Source organism: Labrus bergylta, chromosome 23 (genome assembly GCF_963930695.1).
Source record: "Labrus bergylta chromosome 23, fLabBer1.1, whole genome shotgun sequence".
Classification (NCBI taxonomy): domain Eukaryota; kingdom Metazoa; phylum Chordata; class Actinopteri; order Labriformes; family Labridae; genus Labrus; species Labrus bergylta.
In genome coordinates, this window is record NC_089217.1 from 12,992,359 (window position 1) to 13,010,329 (window position 17,971).

General features: G+C 44.9%; 1 protein-coding gene across 14 annotated transcripts in view; it reads right to left on the reverse strand.

The window, feature by feature from the left end:
- Positions 1–326: 326 nt before the first annotated feature.
- The window catches only part of LOC109992170 (protein bicaudal D homolog 1), a 35,918-nt gene continuing 18,273 nt past the window's right edge, over positions 327–17,971 (reverse strand). For 4 of the 14 annotated variants that reach the window (XM_065951308.1, XM_065951310.1, XM_065951309.1 and 1 more), the window contains exons 6-11: positions 15,829–16,335; positions 15,562–15,740; positions 14,771–15,149; positions 14,451–14,645; positions 12,949–13,100; positions 7,527–11,092 (exon numbers count right to left, since the gene is read on the reverse strand). In XM_065951308.1, coding sequence (XP_065807380.1) covers positions 10,072–11,092; positions 12,949–13,100; positions 14,451–14,645; positions 14,771–15,149; positions 15,562–15,740; positions 15,829–16,335 — 2,433 coding nt within the window. In that variant the 3' untranslated portion in view covers positions 7,527–10,071. Of the gene's footprint in view, positions 1,568–3,819; positions 4,156–7,526; positions 11,093–12,948; positions 13,101–14,450; positions 14,646–14,770; positions 15,150–15,561; positions 15,741–15,828; positions 16,336–17,971 lie in introns of those variants that run through there. The other 10 variants (XM_065951314.1, XM_065951313.1, XR_010665141.1 and 7 more) reach the window with 10 other exon arrangements.

The window sequence follows — 17,971 nt, forward strand, 5'->3', positions numbered from 1 at the left end:
CTAGCAGTCTTTTCCAAAAAAATAAACCTTATAGTAAGTCTTATAAGGTTCTGACACGACCAATAGCCAATCAAAGTTTAGGATTTTTGGGGTGGCACTTGGGCCGGCCAATCAGATTTCAGACACTGTGTGGGGGGCCCATGCCACCCCTCTGGACACTCCCCTGCTCATACACAAGCCAACTTTGGTGTGTTTTGTGGCGTGTAAAAAGCTGTCAAAAAGTTAATTGATTTGAAAAAAAGAAGTGGAAGAATTCCTTGCATTTCCTAAACCTCACATTTTTCAATCAAACACGTTTACTTCGTAGACTAAATGTTCTGTAGTACAACAAGAAGGAAAAGCAAACTTAATATCAGTCGTTTATTTCAATTTGACAACAATATTGCTTTTTTTAATGCTGAGTCATCTTCTTCACAGATTTCATTTTGTACCAAGCAAGTAAAAGAATCAACAGCGGACAGTCTGACTGACTCAGGGGAATAAAAAGTCATAAAACGTCTCTGTGATTTTAGTGTTGCAGTGTTCGGGTTTGCTGCTAAAGCCTCCACCTGTTCCTCCAGGACGCGTCGCAGGTCAACTTGCAGGTTGTGAATCCTTCCTGTTTGAGTGTTACACAGCAGTGTGGTGCAGACGTGAAGTGAGGAAGCTCTCTCAGTGCGTCTGACCTGCAGGACAAAACCCAGATCAAAGCTCGTAAAGTTTCACATTACTTCCGCTGCAGACTCCAGCTCATCAGTCCGATCCTGTTGGCCTTTGTTTTTGGCAGTTGGTTGAGCGCTGCGAGTAAGTGAAACGCATTTGTGTAAAGATAAAGTTTACAGTGACATCAAACAGGAGGCTGACTGTCACTGTGATAAACACTGTCACCTCCACAAAGAACACATGATGAGTTTAACGTCCGCGTTCTGCAGCTGTGGACACGATGCTAAAAGACACAGAGAAGATGTTTCTGGAATGCATTGCTTCAGTTTGTGCTTTTCTTACAGGAGATTTTTCTAATTTTTTAATGTAGACTTTACATGCATGAATAGTATGAGTAAACATCAAAAACAATGCAGTGTAATGACTTAATATATGAGTTAAAAGAAGCAGCAATGATTGAAGCATCAGCCTACACAGCTGCACATGCACACAAAGGTTAGCATACTAGCATGGTGATATTCTCCTGTAGTGATACAGATACACACATCAAATGAATGTTTGTGCTTACGCACACACACAGTAACCACTTAGTGTGACAGAAAACAGGATTTCATATGATTTCAATGATTCAAATCAGTCTTAATAATGAGTACATGGATGAATATGTGTCTGCAGGTCGGTCTGTGAGTTCATGAGGCTCTGCTGGCAGTTGCAAATGTCGGAGAAGATCTTCAGCCTGTCCAAAGAAATGTAAAAGTGTGAGCCAGGCACTCTCTGTGTAGGCATCGTGGGTAGGATTTCAGGGTCGACGGTGTCACAGAGTTTAGGGGTCAGGTGTTGTTGAGATGGAGGAAAAAGAGAAGTCCAGACAGGAGGCACTCATGGTGGGCGTCTGCTGGGTGAACCACAAGGGGTCGACGTGCTGCTGTGGAGAGAAAGAAAAAGAAAGGATCATGGTTAAGGTTTGATACCTAGAAGCTAACTGCAGATTATCCTGTGATATGTCGGTATAGACACATTTAACAAAGAAATGTTTATGGTGAAAAATGAAGAGGTAAGCATCATGAAAGGAAAAACGAGAGACATGTTCCACATAAATATATCACGAATCAAGTCTATCCTGTGTAAATGTGTCTCTGAGTCATGACTGTCTACAATGAGTGAGAAGCTCGAGTCCCGCTGGCTGTGTTGTTGTCAGAGCCGTGTTTACATGGACAGGACGGCCGGCTCCTCCCCTAAAGCTGTTTTAGTCAAGGACTAGAGAGAAGAAGAAGAAGAACATACTCACTGATTATTTGAACTTCATGTAAGAGTTTTTAGATCAAGGTCATTTTGTGTCAGTTTACATGCAATGTGAAGCTACGAGCTAACTAAAGAGCGCTAACATTAGCATGCTAACACAACAATGCAGGACACAGGTGATTGCAGCTCCAGCAAAGGACAAGTTTGCCAGCCGCCTGCACTAAACTCCTTTTTGTGGACGCAAGGGGAGGGGGGTTGGAGGTGTGTCACTGGAGGAGAGCGGAGGCATCAGGAGGAGGTACAGCCAAACAGGATCACTGTGTATTACTGTGGATCACTGTGGAACACTTTGGATCCCCTTGGATCACTGTGGATCACCGTGGATCACTATGGATCACTGTGTATCACTGTGGTTCACTGTGGATCCCTGTGGATCACTGTGGATCACTGTGTCGATCACTGTGTCGATCACTGTGGATCACTATGGATCACTGTGGATCACTGTGGATCACTGAGTGGATCACTGAGTGGATCACTATGGATCACCATGTATCACTGTGGATCACTATGGATCACCATGTATCACTGTGGATCACTGTGTCGATCACTGTGTCGATCACTATGGATCACCATGTATCACTGCGGATCACTGTGTCAATCACTGTGTGGATCACTGTGGATCACTGGGGATCAATATGGATCACTGTGTATCACTATGGATCACCGTGTATCATGTGTATGCATTTACATGGGATAGCTTGATAGGATTAAGCTATATACCGATTTGCTGCTCGAACAGACAGCTGTCACTTGTCTGAGTATACGTATATGGCGATCAGAGAATCGTATAAATGGCCGGAGCATGGCTGACTCCGCTACGCTATGTGGCGCTGTACCCCTTTCAACAAGTGGTTATAGAGCCACTTCCGGTTGACCTATACGTCACAGCAACAACAAACTATCTGGCGGCATTCAAACAAAGATGGCGTACGAGGAGATGGACGACGCTACAGCTACATACATTTTGTGCATTATTTAAATTCTAATAATGCACATTAGAAGAACAACGGATCTTTTGGCTGCGGCGATAACAGCAGAAGGACGCTGTCGGTCGTTTGACCTTTCCGGCAACAACACTTTTACGTCATCTCGTTCCACTTCCGGGTGAAAGCCCCGGTGGAAATTCTCGAGCATGTGCAGAACGCAAAATCCGATTACGATACGATGGCTGAGTTTACATGCAGTTTGCCGACTATGAACAACTTATCTAGGTGTTCTTTTCCAATTATGAGATGTCTGTTATGGTCCGATTTTGGTCCAATGTAGGTCGGACATGCATTTTAAAAGTCCAAACAGTGTCTGATACGATAAGAAAATAAAATATCTAGCGCCATGTAACTCTACTGACTGTGTAGATCACTGTGGATCACTGTGGATCACTGTGGATCACTGTGGATCACTATGGATCACCATGTATCACTAGGGATCACTGTGGATCACCGTGGATCAATGTGGATTACTGTGGATCACTGTGGATCACCGTGGATCAATGTGGATCACTGTGGATCACCGTGGATTAATGTGGATTGCTGTGGATCACTGTGTGGATCACTTTGGATCCCCGTGGATGACTGTGGATTACAGTGGATCACAATGGAACACAATGGATCACTGTGGTTCTGTAGCATAATAATGCAGTATATTATAAGATAATATTCCTTTTAAACTTTCCCTTTAAATTAAATCAGGGATCAAAACTTTGCGTTTTGAAGGACTCCGGTCCTGAGACTCGATACTTTTCAGATCTGGGGGGATTTTATCTAAAACTGGATTTAAATCAGGACAACATGTTGCCTGAGGGGAGAATGACAGAGCACTGAGTGAACATCTGTCCCCAGAGTCTGCAGGTAGTCTGTGTGTCTGTGTTACTTTTACCTGAAAGAGGAGCTGAGGAGACTCAAACCTTCAGCTGTGAGGAGGGAACGAGGAGCGGCACTGTGGCAGAAGGCTACTGACGATCTGCAAGAGACTGACACTGTTAGACACACACACACACACGCACACACACACACACACACACACACAGCTGCAAATATATACACAGTCAGAGCTCGGATTGAAACACAGAAAGCATGAGCAAAGAAAAGAAGTGACAGACTCGACACTTACCGTCACAGCAGCGAGGTTTGGGTTAGGGTGTAAAGATAAAGTGTAACTTTGTTCTTCCTCTTTTTTAACGTTTGTTGTGTTAGATAACACTAGATAACATCCCTTTTGTAGAATGCATAAAGACAAAATACAACAACAAACAACGTATTAATGTATCAATATTTACAGTTTATATGAACATAACACTGTACAGTTAAAGCTTTAAAATACTTGATATGTACACGTGCATTTAAAGTGGTCAAACAGGCATCGGGACACATTCAGTGAGATGATATTTAACAGTCTGGATGTTTGCTCTGCAGGCCGTTAGCTCCGAGCTGCTGCGTACAGTAAGCTAGGCGAGATAAAGGTTTGATCGCGATGAAGTATGATACGTATCTGTATATTGCAAAGTGATGCAGTGACAGGAGTTGAAGCAGAAGAGGCGTTTCTTTAAAATGATTTGATCATAAAATCAGGAGGTGGGCGTGTTAGACCGAACATGTGAAGGAATAAAACTACAGCACAGACGATATCAGCCCTGCAGAGAAAAGTAAATGTATGCATGTGAGGCCCCTCACCGTCGGCCCATCAATTCAACCATTGATGTGTTTAAAATTTCCAATAATTTCATGGCAACTGATTCCAATCAAAGTCTACTTCTGCTTTTCCTCCAACAACAGTTTCATTTGCGTTTATTTAATTCGGTTATACACAACCTGCGATTATTTCCCCCTCACGAAATCAAACACCTTTTGTCTTTGGGTTTATGAGATCTTAAGGAGCCTCACACACCTCGGTTAACCTCCCTCCTCCTCCATGAACTGTGTCGGGGCGACCTTTCCTGCTTCCCAGTTTTACAGACAGACATTCTCTAAGAAGAGGTGCACCAAAGGCCAAACAAAGAGCTGCTCCTAGTGACACAATTCTTAATGTCTGATGATATAGTAAGGTCACTTTATCATTTCAGTCAGTACACATTTTACTGACTGATCCTTTACAGTTGAGACTAGATCCTTGTAAAAACTATGACCAACCAGGAGAAGACCCAAACACCGAAGGAGGTGAGCGTCAACACTTCTGTTTTCTCTGCGTGGCTTCTTAAATCTCGCTGTATAAAGGTTTCTTGGTTGTCTAGTTAGTGTAGCTGCCTTTTAAAAAGTCTAACCTAGAGTTCCTCCAAGACCAACACACACCTGTCAGGGTCACGGGCACAAGAAAACTCTTTCCATTTCACTGCAAGAAAGCGAGCCATCAAAAACACAAAATAAGTCGGGCTGCACTCTTGAAATTGGACATTATGGAATGTGGTGAAATGAATACAGTCTTCATTTTAATGTTGGTGGGCATGTCCATTAAAAACATGAAATTATACAGTTTACAATACAACCCTACACTATTTTCAACCTTTGAAGGATTTTTAGTAACCTTTAATCCAAATTTATGGCACCTGAGCCTCCACCTAAGCCTGGCTAAGCTAAAAATGCCAACACATGTGTGTTGGATGTTTTTCTTTGGGTACCATCAGAGAGCATCACGACAGAGATCACTCTAAAACACAAGAAACTGAGTAACATGGGGCAGAAACCATCATTTGACAGACTTCAGGTTATCTCTCTTATTGGTTAAATTTTCACCTCATCATGAATTTAGCATCGTCGGTATGTTTGCAGGGGAGCTTGGAGATGTGTGTGTGAGTGTGTATTACGTTGTGTGTTACGTTGTCGGAGAATCATTTTTGGAAAGAGCGAGGGAGTCACAGAGAGGAGATCAAACTGGTTTCCTGCTTTCGCCTCGGCCAGAATACGGGTAACACCCACAAAAAATAGTTTTTCCCAATTTTCTTTTGTGCACTTTGAAATTGCTTCCACTTTTCTGTCCAGTTACTGTAACTATACCCTAAAAAGGCCAATATTTGTCCTTCAAATTGATAACCAATTGCAAAACCGTTTGCTATATCTTTGACAATGACAGAAGAGACTGAGTTCTGTACAAAAACCATTTGAACCCGATCAGAACAAAACATGAGATGAATCAGAACTTCCTTTAATAAACCCCAATCCTCCATGGTTAGGCGTGTTTACGTTGGTCATTAACAGACCATAATGTTACTGCTGACCATTTTTAAAATGAAAGCTATCTATTGTCCTCTAAATTTAAGTGTCTTCTCACAGCGACAATTAGGTAACAAAAACGTTAATTTTGCAAAGGTCTCTTTATACTGGGGGAAGGCAATCTGTTGGAATTGCTGTAATGTAGCATCTGGCCACCAGGGGGCAGCACTGAGAACACTGCACCTGTGTCCCTCTAGTCAGTAAGGAAAAAACTGTCCTTTTTTTTACAGAAACAGCTGAGACATTTGGACAAATCACTGAGTTTATGATTATCTCTTTGACATATTTTCCACCTTTTTGTTTAAATTCTTAAAAAACTGTCTGTTATCAAACTCATTCGCTTCTCAGTGACTCCATGCTGAGGCGTAAGCTCTGGAAACTTGCACAGGCCTAGTCGGGGCAAATTTTCAAATTTGGTGGAACAAACCAGTACTTCAGTGTGAGGAAAAATATACAGCACCATTCAGAAACTGGACAGCAGTAAAGTAAGCAAGTCAAAGTTTGGTTCATAGTGGAAGTAATGTATTTTCCTGCAAACTATCTGATTCAAATTAAACATCAAGTCCAGGTTTCAAAGATCTGGCTGTGAGTGCAGTAAATATGAAGAAGGACTGAGTGTAAAAGAACCAAAAGACAAACACTGACTTTTCCTCTGGTGCCATTTACTCCTTCAAAAATTGACTAACTTTAGAGCGTCGATGGTTTTAAAACCATGAAGCTGAACTGTTGGCCCATCCTGGCAAAGACAACTTTGAATCAAAAGTCTGAAACCTATCAGTGCCTGTCAAATGAGTTTCGCCCCATGATGCAAATTCACAAAAACTTGTTTGTTACAGTCAAGAGAGTGCATCCATTTACAGAGTCGGACCAAAGTCCACAGTCACGTTATTCTCAGAACACGAAAAATACAAATAGTGAGTACAGATCCAGTGATGCAAAGTGGAAAAGGAAGGTTGTAAATAGATGTAAATTGAAAGAGGTACTGACCAAGTCTGCACTCTATACAGCAACCGAAATAAATCCACTGACAGTTAAAACCCGGCTCTGCTGACTCATTATCCACCTTTCTGAAAGTGATCAAAGCCACAAACAAGGACACACAAAACCGACAGGTGTGGAAATAAAGGGCGCGCTACACTGAACACTGGTCTTTGTTGGAGACAGGCGTTCGTCATTAGGCTACGCTCTGACAGTAAAGTGTAGTTGGGTTTATACGGCACACACAGACACAGGGAGGATGGCATCATGTGTGCGGAAGGATGTCAGATATGATGTTTGCCAATGTCGACTGAAAGACATTTTAGGTTCTACAATTTTCTTATTGTCAACCTTGAAGTTCCTGGAGTCTGTGTCAGCTCAGTCCCAGGAGCAGAAGGTTGGTTTCAAAGCTCTCATAAAGTCATAAGTTTGTTCCAAAATTATCTCTAAAGCAAACACATCGATGTGATTTCTGTCTGGTTTGGTTATGGACTTCTTCCAGGTTGAATGAGGTTCGTCAGGTTCCCTGAGTTTGCTGTGGTGCCGTGAATGAGCTTTCACTTATCCTGCATACATTCGATCAGTGAGGGTGCTACATGGTGAGTTTAAAGATCTCTCATCAGCCACAAAGGAAAGTCCCAATAGTTCTGAATCTCCTTCTCTTCCTGTCATTACATTCATATATTATATATATATACATATATATATATATATATATATATATATATATACCGATGGAATGACTAGACTATGAGATTCTGCTGATCTTAAACCGGTCATATCTGAGTGCTCGACACCTGCCTCCCTCCTTCTTCTCTGTCACAACCCTTCATACAACCTGGACTGATATGTGATTGTTTTTATATTGAAGGGAGAAAGAAGTCTGCAGTATAGGAGCATCCAAATGTGAACATGCATAACTGTGTACATGTATATATACGAACAGACCACCAGGTCGATCTAGAGATGGACAATACTCGCTTAAGGTCGAGCTGACAGAAGCAACCCTGGACAGGAAATGAGGGATACTCATTGAGGTGAACAAATACATTCCTTTTGTGCCCTACTGTGAAAGTGAATACAGAATCTACCAATGACCAGTCCAGCACTCCCAAGGTCTGATCCCAATTCAAATTCCAGCCCTTGGCCCCACCACTTGGCACGGCTTCTCCATTTTGAGCACTGCCACAAAGACATAGGTCATCCTGTGTCTCTTACAGAATGAGGGGTGGGACTCATCTAGCTCCCCAAAGGGAGTGTTTAAGATGTACACCCCAAGAGGAATGGTAGAAGTAAAGAACCATTCCCAAGACAGTTTAACATGAAAGACAAATATTTGTGTGGACAAGGAAGCCAATGTCTTCAGAAATAATCGTGCGAAATTCCTACAATTTCCTTGAATATATGACTTTAATGACAACACAATGGAGTATGTTGATTATATTCAATCTCTCCCTTCACAATGCCAATAGAACTTGATTTTCTACTCCTTGTAGTTCTGTTCTCACGAGCCACCATCAAATCCAGGGCACTTCAGAACTAATAGGGCCAAGCGGTAGAATTGGGATTGGGCCTTAGCCTACACACAGCCGTCTCATTATAAAAGGTTTTATGTGTCAGAAAGATTACAGAGTGAAACCAAAGCTGAGAAACCAAAGGAGTCAGTATGATTCAAACATATTAACCCCAGCTAAAGGGATTTCTTCTCATATCCCTCTGATGTTTAATCTAGAGGCTGCGTCCAACAACTTCTGCAACATTCATGTGATTATCAACCACATCAGGTTGGGCCAGATGTGAGCTACAATCACTACGAGGGTTGTGGTGAACGAAACAGCACCTGGCACTTTAACGAACAAAGACACATTCATGGCCGTACCCTGTCTTCTACCATCCAGAGTGCGAAACCACAAAGCTAATAACAGCCTTAACAGACGTCTTAATCCACAAGGGAAGTTCAGAAACTCCAGATTGTCTGTCATGTTTTAACCAAAGGCGGCAGAAAAAGAGAGAAATTAGTGGCTGTCTGTTCAGATTCCAAGTTCGGACGTCTGTCAAGTCCATTTGGCGTCTCATAAAAATGCAGGAATGTTGACTGGTATGTCTCTGACAAATAGTCAGAGAGCAGAGGAGGAGATACTCTTAATTGCACTTAAACATTGGCAATGTTTCTGGACCAACGTTTCATCAATGTTTTTATGCAATAGAGAGTCGATGTGCAGGAGTTTTGGCAATTAAAACCCTCAAATTAGCCTAGACTGGCAACCTGGGGCTTCTTTCTGTCATTGCTGTGGTATCAACAGGTATCAGTAAAGTTAGATTTTTACTATCATCCTAACAAAGTTTAAAATTGTGGTATTATGACAACCCTCATCCCAAATAGATCGAAACTCTGCCTTTGGATATTTAGTTTGAGTCATACTGATTCATTTTGCATCCAATAATCATCAAGAAAGAAAAGTGCTTCGTCTTTGTGTGGTTTACAGTGTTTGTGTATACAGTATATGAGGTTGACTACTATTTGAAACAGAGTGGATATTACAGCGAATACAGAAGAAAGACGGAATTAAATGTGTCATGAAAGTGTCCGCCGAGTGTCCAGTCAACGTCTGAGTGATTGAATTACTCCATGCATGTGTTATCTCCACCTGAAAGCCTAAATTCTAAAAACTCTCATTAAAAAGTCTCTATTAACGTCCTCCTGCGGACCAATCAGCAGCCTCAGAATAAAAGGAAGGCAGGGCTGCTTGTGCTCCTCATGTCAAATCCCTGAGCAAAGTCACTGAACATTCAGAACCCATCGGCCAAAGCTTAGGCACTGGAAACAGAAAACCATTGTGTCCTCCTCTCTGTGAGCCGCCACTCTCTCAGGGGAGAAAAACGACGGGCGTTCCAGTTTTTGGTGTCAATAAGGAGCCTGGTGGAAAGCTTTTGTAGTAAAGGACAGTTAGTGTCGGGGCCGGTAAGAACTGTAATATCTGGGGTAGAGGGGCGTGTAGTGGGAGGAGTGGGTGTAGGGGAAGGAGGAGCTTGATGCGAGGTAGGGGCTGGAGGGGGTAAAACCAGAAGAGGAGCTGTAGTAGGCAGAGGAGTAGTTGTGGGGGGAGGTAGGGAAGGGGGAGGAAGGAGTATGGAAAGCAGAAGAGCGAGACAGAGTGGATAAGGGCCGGGTTCGGGCTGAGGGGCTCCATGTGGAGCGCCTGAGCCCCAAAATGGGGGATCGATAGGGAGAGGAGGGGGCCGATCCCGGCTGGGTGGGCCTTGTGGTGGTGGTGGTGGTGGAGGAGGATGGCGGGGAGGTATGAGTGTCGGGGGTGTAGTGTCTGGAGATGCTTGAGCTATGGGGTACAGTGGGGGAGATGTTGACGCTGTAACTGTGGGAGTCGACCACAAACGTCCGCACCCCCAGGGTCCACTGGGAGTGAGCCAGCTTCATAGGGGTTGAGGGCTGGGTCCGTGTTGAGGTAGAGGAGGGGGCCTCTAAAGATGGAGGGCTCTCTTGCGAAAGAGGACCAGCCAATGAAGCGACTGCTTGTGATGAAGGACTACGAGGGGGTAAGTGCGAAGAGGGGGAGGCGAGCGCTGAGGCAAGAGCTGCAGCAGCTGCACTGACCATAGACGGGCTGAGGGGCGCTGAGGGGTCATCAAGGATTGAAGTAGGACTAGTAAGGCTGGAAAGTGAGAGGCTGACAGGGGCCAAAGCTGAAGTGGACCCTTGGGTTGGGTCGGATGCCGAAGTCGAGGCAGGGTGACTTACTTTGGGGGTGATGGTCTTCCTGCGGGTCAGCCGGCTACCACGGGTGCGGCTGGTCTGCTCCTGATCGAAGGCCAAATCCTCCAGACGCTGCGTGAGGGCCAGTTTCTGCTGGATGGCCATCCGCAGGAGGGAGTTCAGAGTTTTCTTCTCATCCTCAGCCGCAGCCAGCTGCCTCTGCATCTCATCCAGCTGGGTCACATACTCGTCACACCTAAAGACAGAAAAAGGAGTCAACAGGGGGGAAGATGTACGAAACAGAAGAGAGTGTCAAAACTGGTGAAGACAAATGTGGAAATGAATCCATAAAGATCAAGTCAAACTGTTTGGGACACTTTTTGGGAAGGACTTGTGTTTCCTTTGTTGGAGGATGAGAAGATCGATATCATTCTCATGAGGTTTCTTGGACTAACACAACCATCCATCCATTATCTATGACTCCAGTCTCTGCCATTATTAGGCGAGAGACAGGGTATATCATGGACGGATCACAAGCCAATCAGAGCTGACATATAGAGATAGACAATATCACACTTACGGATAATTTTTAGTCACCAATTAACCTAACGAGCATGTCTTTGGACTGTGGGAGGAAGCCGGACTACGACGCACACTCTGCACGGAAAGGCTCCCTGCTTGACTGGGGATTCAAACCAGGAACCTTTATGCTATGAGAAGACAGCACCACTTACTGCGCCACAGTGCAGCCTGATGGTGCGTTCCATTTACCTCGGAAGTCGGATGTCAGAGTTGGGAATGATGTCCAGTCCAGTGACGAGTTGGCAACAAGTTGGAAGAGCAACACGGACCCTCCAGGAGTACCTTTGTTTTGTTAGCTTACACCAAGCGATGACAGCACACTACGTGATAGTTGTGCCACGAAAGCAACATGACAACATTCACAATACTGTCGATGTGATTGATTGAATTATACAAAAACAGGACTAAGTTGCTCATAAACACTGTAATGGACAGCTTCACTTTACTGTTGACGCATGGAGAAGCCATGTTGGATTTTGAGCTTGGGTGATGAAGTTCCTTTGAGTTTCTGAGTCGGAGTTCTGACTTCAGGGGGCGTTCCTGCTGACGTATCTAACAGGCAAATTGGTATTTTATCACCTCAAAGTTACATTAAAGTTAGAAGTCCTGGTTGGTGAGCACCAGCAAAGCAGTTATCATCTTCAGTTTTTTGTGTTTTGATAGTCAGGAGCTGCCCGTAGGCTTTGGTAATGACTACTAACTCGGCAGTCACAATGTCCAAAGTATACAACGGCAATAGATGCTGGCCATTTGGCGGTGGGGTCATAATCATGTTTTTATTTAAGCTAGTTGTTGTAGCAGGGTCAGAGCAGGGGCAACAGCATGGCAAGTTGTAAACTGAGACTCAAACTGAACACAGAAGTCACTGATGGAGTGGAGATGGGTAAAGAATACCAAAGGCAGTGTGATGCCGCACAGCATTGAAGAGGGCAGGAAGACACCGGATGCTGGGACCCTCTCTACTGACCATCAGTGAAGTCTGCTGAACCACTCTTAAACCAGACGATGGCGATAACTGAATATGGGCGGGACATGCTTGGAAATCTGATATTTTCACACCACTGATGATGAAGAAAAGCATTAAAACATCAATCACAGAAACAACAGTCTGGCACGGACACTCAGGGAGCTTATTAGTCACAATGTAATGTTGGTGAATTCCCATTTGCTCAACCCTAACTGGCTGAAGCTTCACATTAACTGTGCAGACACAAGAGTGATATTGATCTTCTCATCTCTTAAGAAGTGAATTGGCTTATCTCCCAAAATATGAACATAATCCTTTAAGATTGAAAAGTGTGTTGATTGTTTGATTGAGAGAAAACGCAGCTAAAACATGTTCCTACATTAAGACATTTAGCCGATAACTTGAGAAACCTAATTTTTCCAACTTTAAGCTGCTTTCATTGATTTTTTTTGGGCACTCATGAGTGGGGCTTACGGGAACTGCTCTATGTCGTCATCAGTGTAAACGACATGTTTCCCATAACACAGCCGTCTGAGTCATTGTGAGATAAGTGGATCTCTGACCTGGTGGCAAACATGGCCCGCAGAGACGAGAAAGTGGCGGCGTCCTCCTTAAGGGCCTTCAGCTCGTTCCTCAGCTTCATCATAGTGTCGGTCACCATCGACTTCTCCGCCTCGTACTTACTCTTCAGGTTGGCCAGAGCGCCCTCTGCTGTCTGGATGAACACAGAGAACACAAACTGTGTTTTCAGAGGTTTTTAATTACATTGAAGGGTTCTCTTCCCACATCTGCTGCTACAAATGCAAAAGTCTCATTTGACTTAAAGACTTGCAGACGAGGCACTGAGGGAATGCTACTAGTCTATTAGTCGTATTTGTGGATGTGTTTCAGGGAAGCCTGTAAACATAGAGACTATAAACTGATGGACTCATTCACTAAAAGCTGCACTAAACCCATCAGAGGGAGCTGTTTCCACACACACACACAGAAAAAGATACGATTGAGATGAGGCAATTGAAATGATGAAAACAATTTTAGAACTGAGAGAGAATAGGACTTGTCATACATAACACCGTTAGTTCGGTTAGTAGATGCGTACCGAACAGGAAACAGTGATGAAACTGACCTCATCCAAACCTGATCTGGGCCGTTTCATAGTATCCAGTGATTTCCCTAGATTATACAGCTGTACACTTCATCTGCACAAATCCTCCTCCCTGGTTTGTTGCTTCCGTGAATCCTTTGCATGAGTTTTCTGAATGAATCGTTTTCTGTAGATTGCTCTTGATGAGAGGTCGATGCTTTTTAGAGCAGATTGCTTTTATTGGCGTGCTTGGTCATGAAGCTTTTGTTGCATTCATTTGCAGTGACGATGGGGGGGGGTTTGTGGTCGGCATCTCTCAGGAGCAAAGTGCTAGGGGTCGACTGATTATTGGCCAAATGCCGGGGGCCGATATTCGACATTTGCTCAATTATCTGTATCAGCATTTCATTTCCTCCGATAGGCGTTATAATTAACTATTTTAAAAGTGTGCTACTTTGACTCCTTTTCCCTCTGGGTTTGTTTTCCCTCCCCCCTTTGTCTCACCTAATTTCCAGCCAAAAACACTATCTGATTGGTTCAACGTCACACGAGTAATAGCCAATCAACACTGAACTGTGGAAGCCTCTAACGTTCACAGAGACGAGAGCGGCCTGGAGCAGGAGGAGGGGCTCCGACTGACTATTTTAACAAAGTCTTGTTCTGGAGTCTGATATATTAAAAATTCAGTTTTTACTGTAAATGCGTATCGGTTCCAAATATCGGTTATCGCCTGAAAACCCAATATTGGTCGCATCAGTGCATCATAGAGGAGTGCAAAAATCGAGAGAATCTTCACTAAGTTAAATTACACTGATCTTAAATCAAAACAAACAAAACAACAGGATCAACAGTTATCGCCTTGATCTGGCCTAAAACTCTTCGTTGGGATCAAATCAGGAAATCTGTAATTGAAATAGTTTTGCTGCTTACAGTTGTTGCTATCATCCTCCATATGAACGTGATCACCTAGATGTTTCCCACCTGTTTGTTGGCCTTTAGCACCAGTCTGAGCGTAGCGATCTGCTCTCTCTTGGTGCTCAGCAGAGACTTGAGCTTCAGGATCTCCTCCAGGCAGCTCTCCTTGTCTTTATCCAGGAGAGGAGCCAGTTCTCGGGCTGCAGCTCTCTGCCTGGACAGCAGCAGAGATCGGTCCACTGCCCGCTGGAGGTGTTTCACCTGGTGGAAAGAAAAAACGAAAGGCGGTGAAGTTAAAAGCATTCAGAAGATCTGATTCATTTTTGCAGAACCTGACGACCAGTAAAGTAGCTTTAGGATGGCTATGAGGACAATCTGTGTGGTACCTGGTCTCTGATGATGGCGTTGAGGTTGTAGATGTTCATTGGCTCCCTGCGCAGCTCACCGGCTGGCTCCAGGGCGGGCGAGGATGAGGATGACGATGAAGAAGAGGCACTGATGCTGGGTGAGCGGGTTGGAGGCAGGCTCTGCTCAGAGGGGACCTGGAGACTCTCCCTGTCCCCCTCCTTCTCCTCTTTGCCCCCCTCCCTCGAGAGGGGCTCTCTTGATGGAGACTCCGAGGGGCTCCGGGACTCCGCAGGAGTCAACGTTGAGGAGGCGACAGCGGCCAGTCGCCGGGCGAGGCGAGGTGTGAGGAGAACCTTGCTGTTGTCTGAAGACATGGCTTTAAGACTGGCACTGAGGCCTCTGAGCCCTCGGCCCTGTCTGGAACAAAAACAGAGTGAAGGAGATTCTTTAACCTGCAGAACATTTAGTGGAGATCTGCAGCAGACACTGAGCTGCAGTCTGAGCCTCCCTCTTCTGCACTCATTACTGCACCCTTTTGTACTACTGACTGGCAGCAAATACTAAATTTCATCATCTGAATTACGCTTATCAAGTCTAGGATGTCGAACACTTTTTGATGTTCTGGTTTGTCTTGACCTGCAAACCTTTGAAAGCAAAAGAAGCCGTTTGTCTACATGCACTCCTGAAAATTTCTAGAAATTTCAGGCAGAGAGAGTTGTTCACAGATCCACCTCATAACCTGAAACTTTCCCTGTCGGACGATCAATTTCAGGACGGCTTCTCTGATTGATCAAAGTAGGACCAGTGTAAAAAAACTCATCCAGCAGACCTGTAGTAGTCCAGCATGACGCGGTTCGGCGTCTCGTTGTTGCACAGGCAAACGTGGTGGTACAGCTGGGCCAGCTCCTCACTTAACGTCACCAACTCGTCCTGAGCTGCGGTCAACGCCCCCTGGCTCTCATTGGCTGATGACTGAGCCGTCTGTAACTCCGCCTCCAGGGAGGAAATCTTAGAGGACAGAAAGAGAAGACCCTTTCTCAGAAGCTGTGTCTGATATTTTCACACCAAAACATTGATTGTGGTCATGGCGCGTTACCTTCTCCCGTCCCTCCCTGCAGCTCTTCTCCAGAGAGGCCACCTGCCTCTCCATCTTCTGGAGCAGACTGTTTCTCCTCGGCTTCTCCTCCGCTGCACTCTGAGCCAGTCTGTCATGGAGCGCTTTCACCTCCGCCTTGAGCTCCACTACCTCCGTCACAGCTACACGGTACTTACACTGCATGATTTCCAGACCGGGCGTCTGATATGAAAACACCTGACTTTTGTTTAGAGTCTCACTCTTCTCCTCCTCTGGTTTTCCCTCCTCCTCCTCCGCTGCCTCCCTCTCATCCCGGTCCAGCTCCATCAGGGCCTCAGGGTGGAGGGTGGTGCTGCTGTAGGCCTCCTGGTGGAGCTGGGCCCGACGATGCAGGCGGCGGAGGGTAATGACCCTCTGGCTCAGGCGGAGGGTCTTCTCGTGCTGCTCCGTCAGGGCCCCCTGGGTGTGTTGGAGCTGAGCCTGGGACTCCTGCAGGCTGGACGTCAGGGCTGCTTTCTCACGTTCAACCTGCAGGGGGCAGCAGCAACCATGAGGAACAAGACAGAATACAGTAAGGGTACAGTTTACCAGACTCTGACAGATGACATTCCTCATTTATCTCTGACGCTTTGACTTTGGGATTGCAGTAACCATCTTGTTTTATTGGAATTAGAATTGATCATATATGGACGACAGAGTAGATCTCTATGTATCATGGTTTACATGTCACCATTGTAGAAACTTGTGATTAACAGCCAGGTTATGGAGGGCTTTGTAGGTGAGGTTATGAAGGATTGATGTGGTCAATGGTCATGCGGGAGTGTGTGAGAAGGCGAGCAGCAGAATTCTGGGTACTTTGTCGTTTCTTGAGTGTTTTAAACGATGAACCGTAGATGAGACGATTGCAGGACTCCAGTCTGGAAGTGATGAATGGGTGTGTGAGGGTCTAAGCGGTTGAAAAGGAGAGGGATGGATGATGGCGGGGAGATGTTTCTGAGTTGGTGAAAGGCTGAGAGGGTTTGATCACAGACGACACCCAGGTTACGGACGTAGGGAGGAAGGGAGCACAGTGGAGCCATCGATGGAGAGGGAGAAAGAACGCGTGTGCACATTTCAGTCTTACTAGAGATGAGATATATAAATGTTTGATTTGAGCGCCACAGTGTGTGGTGACCACAGAGCTGGCACAGTTAACGTCTGAATGCACATGGCTCGAGCAGAGCCCCGGTTTGTCTGGCAACACAAGCCGAACTCGGCTCAACTTTTTGTCTCTCTCCCCCGTGTGTCCCGTCTCTACAACGTCTGCTGGCAGTGAAGGCTGACAAAGCCTCCAGCAACATAACAGCACACTGTGTCGGTCATTTGAATACATAATGAAGACTAGTTTGTCACACAGCCGAGTGATTTTAGTTCAGTATTACAGCTTTAAGTTCATTTCTATTTGGGTTTTATTTTTTGGGTCAAACTTTTCTGCTTTCATCTCGTTAAACGTTGATACTTTCTGGTTTCTTTCCTCCTACGTGACACTTAACTGAATCTCTTTGAGGTGTGGACAGCATCTTTGGAAGACACTCATCAACACTTTTCAGCAATTTGTGAAATTAAGAGACAAAAGGTTAATTGATTTATGGAGAAAATAGTCAACAGGTATCATTTCACATGAGATGAAAGCCTGATCAAGACAGAGGAAAAGTCTCATAATTGACCCCCAGGGTTAGAGCAGAGGAGGGAGACCAGAAACCTGAAGCTGAGCACCGTCACAGAAAGACGATTAAAAACATTTAAAGTGAAACGTTCTTCTTCTTCACATGTTTTCTTGTCTTTCTCTGCCGTCAGTTAAGGCAGACATGGACAAAAAGCACCAACGGAAAACGCCTCTCCAGCGACACGATCACACTGAGTAGGTCATGTGACCCCCAAACAGATACAATGTTGTTCTCCTGTTGTCGCCATGTTATCCATGACAACACTACAACTGTTCAATCAGGTTCCATTTGAGGTCATCGATTAGGTTTTTTCGAGGGTCGGGGGATGTCAGAACTTCTCTGATTTCAGCTTGTTAATGCTGCTGTTGTCGGGTTTCTTTCCTCATATGTTACAGTAAACTGAATATTTCGGGGATGTGGACGAGTCATGACATTGAGGACGTCAGGTTGAGCTTTGG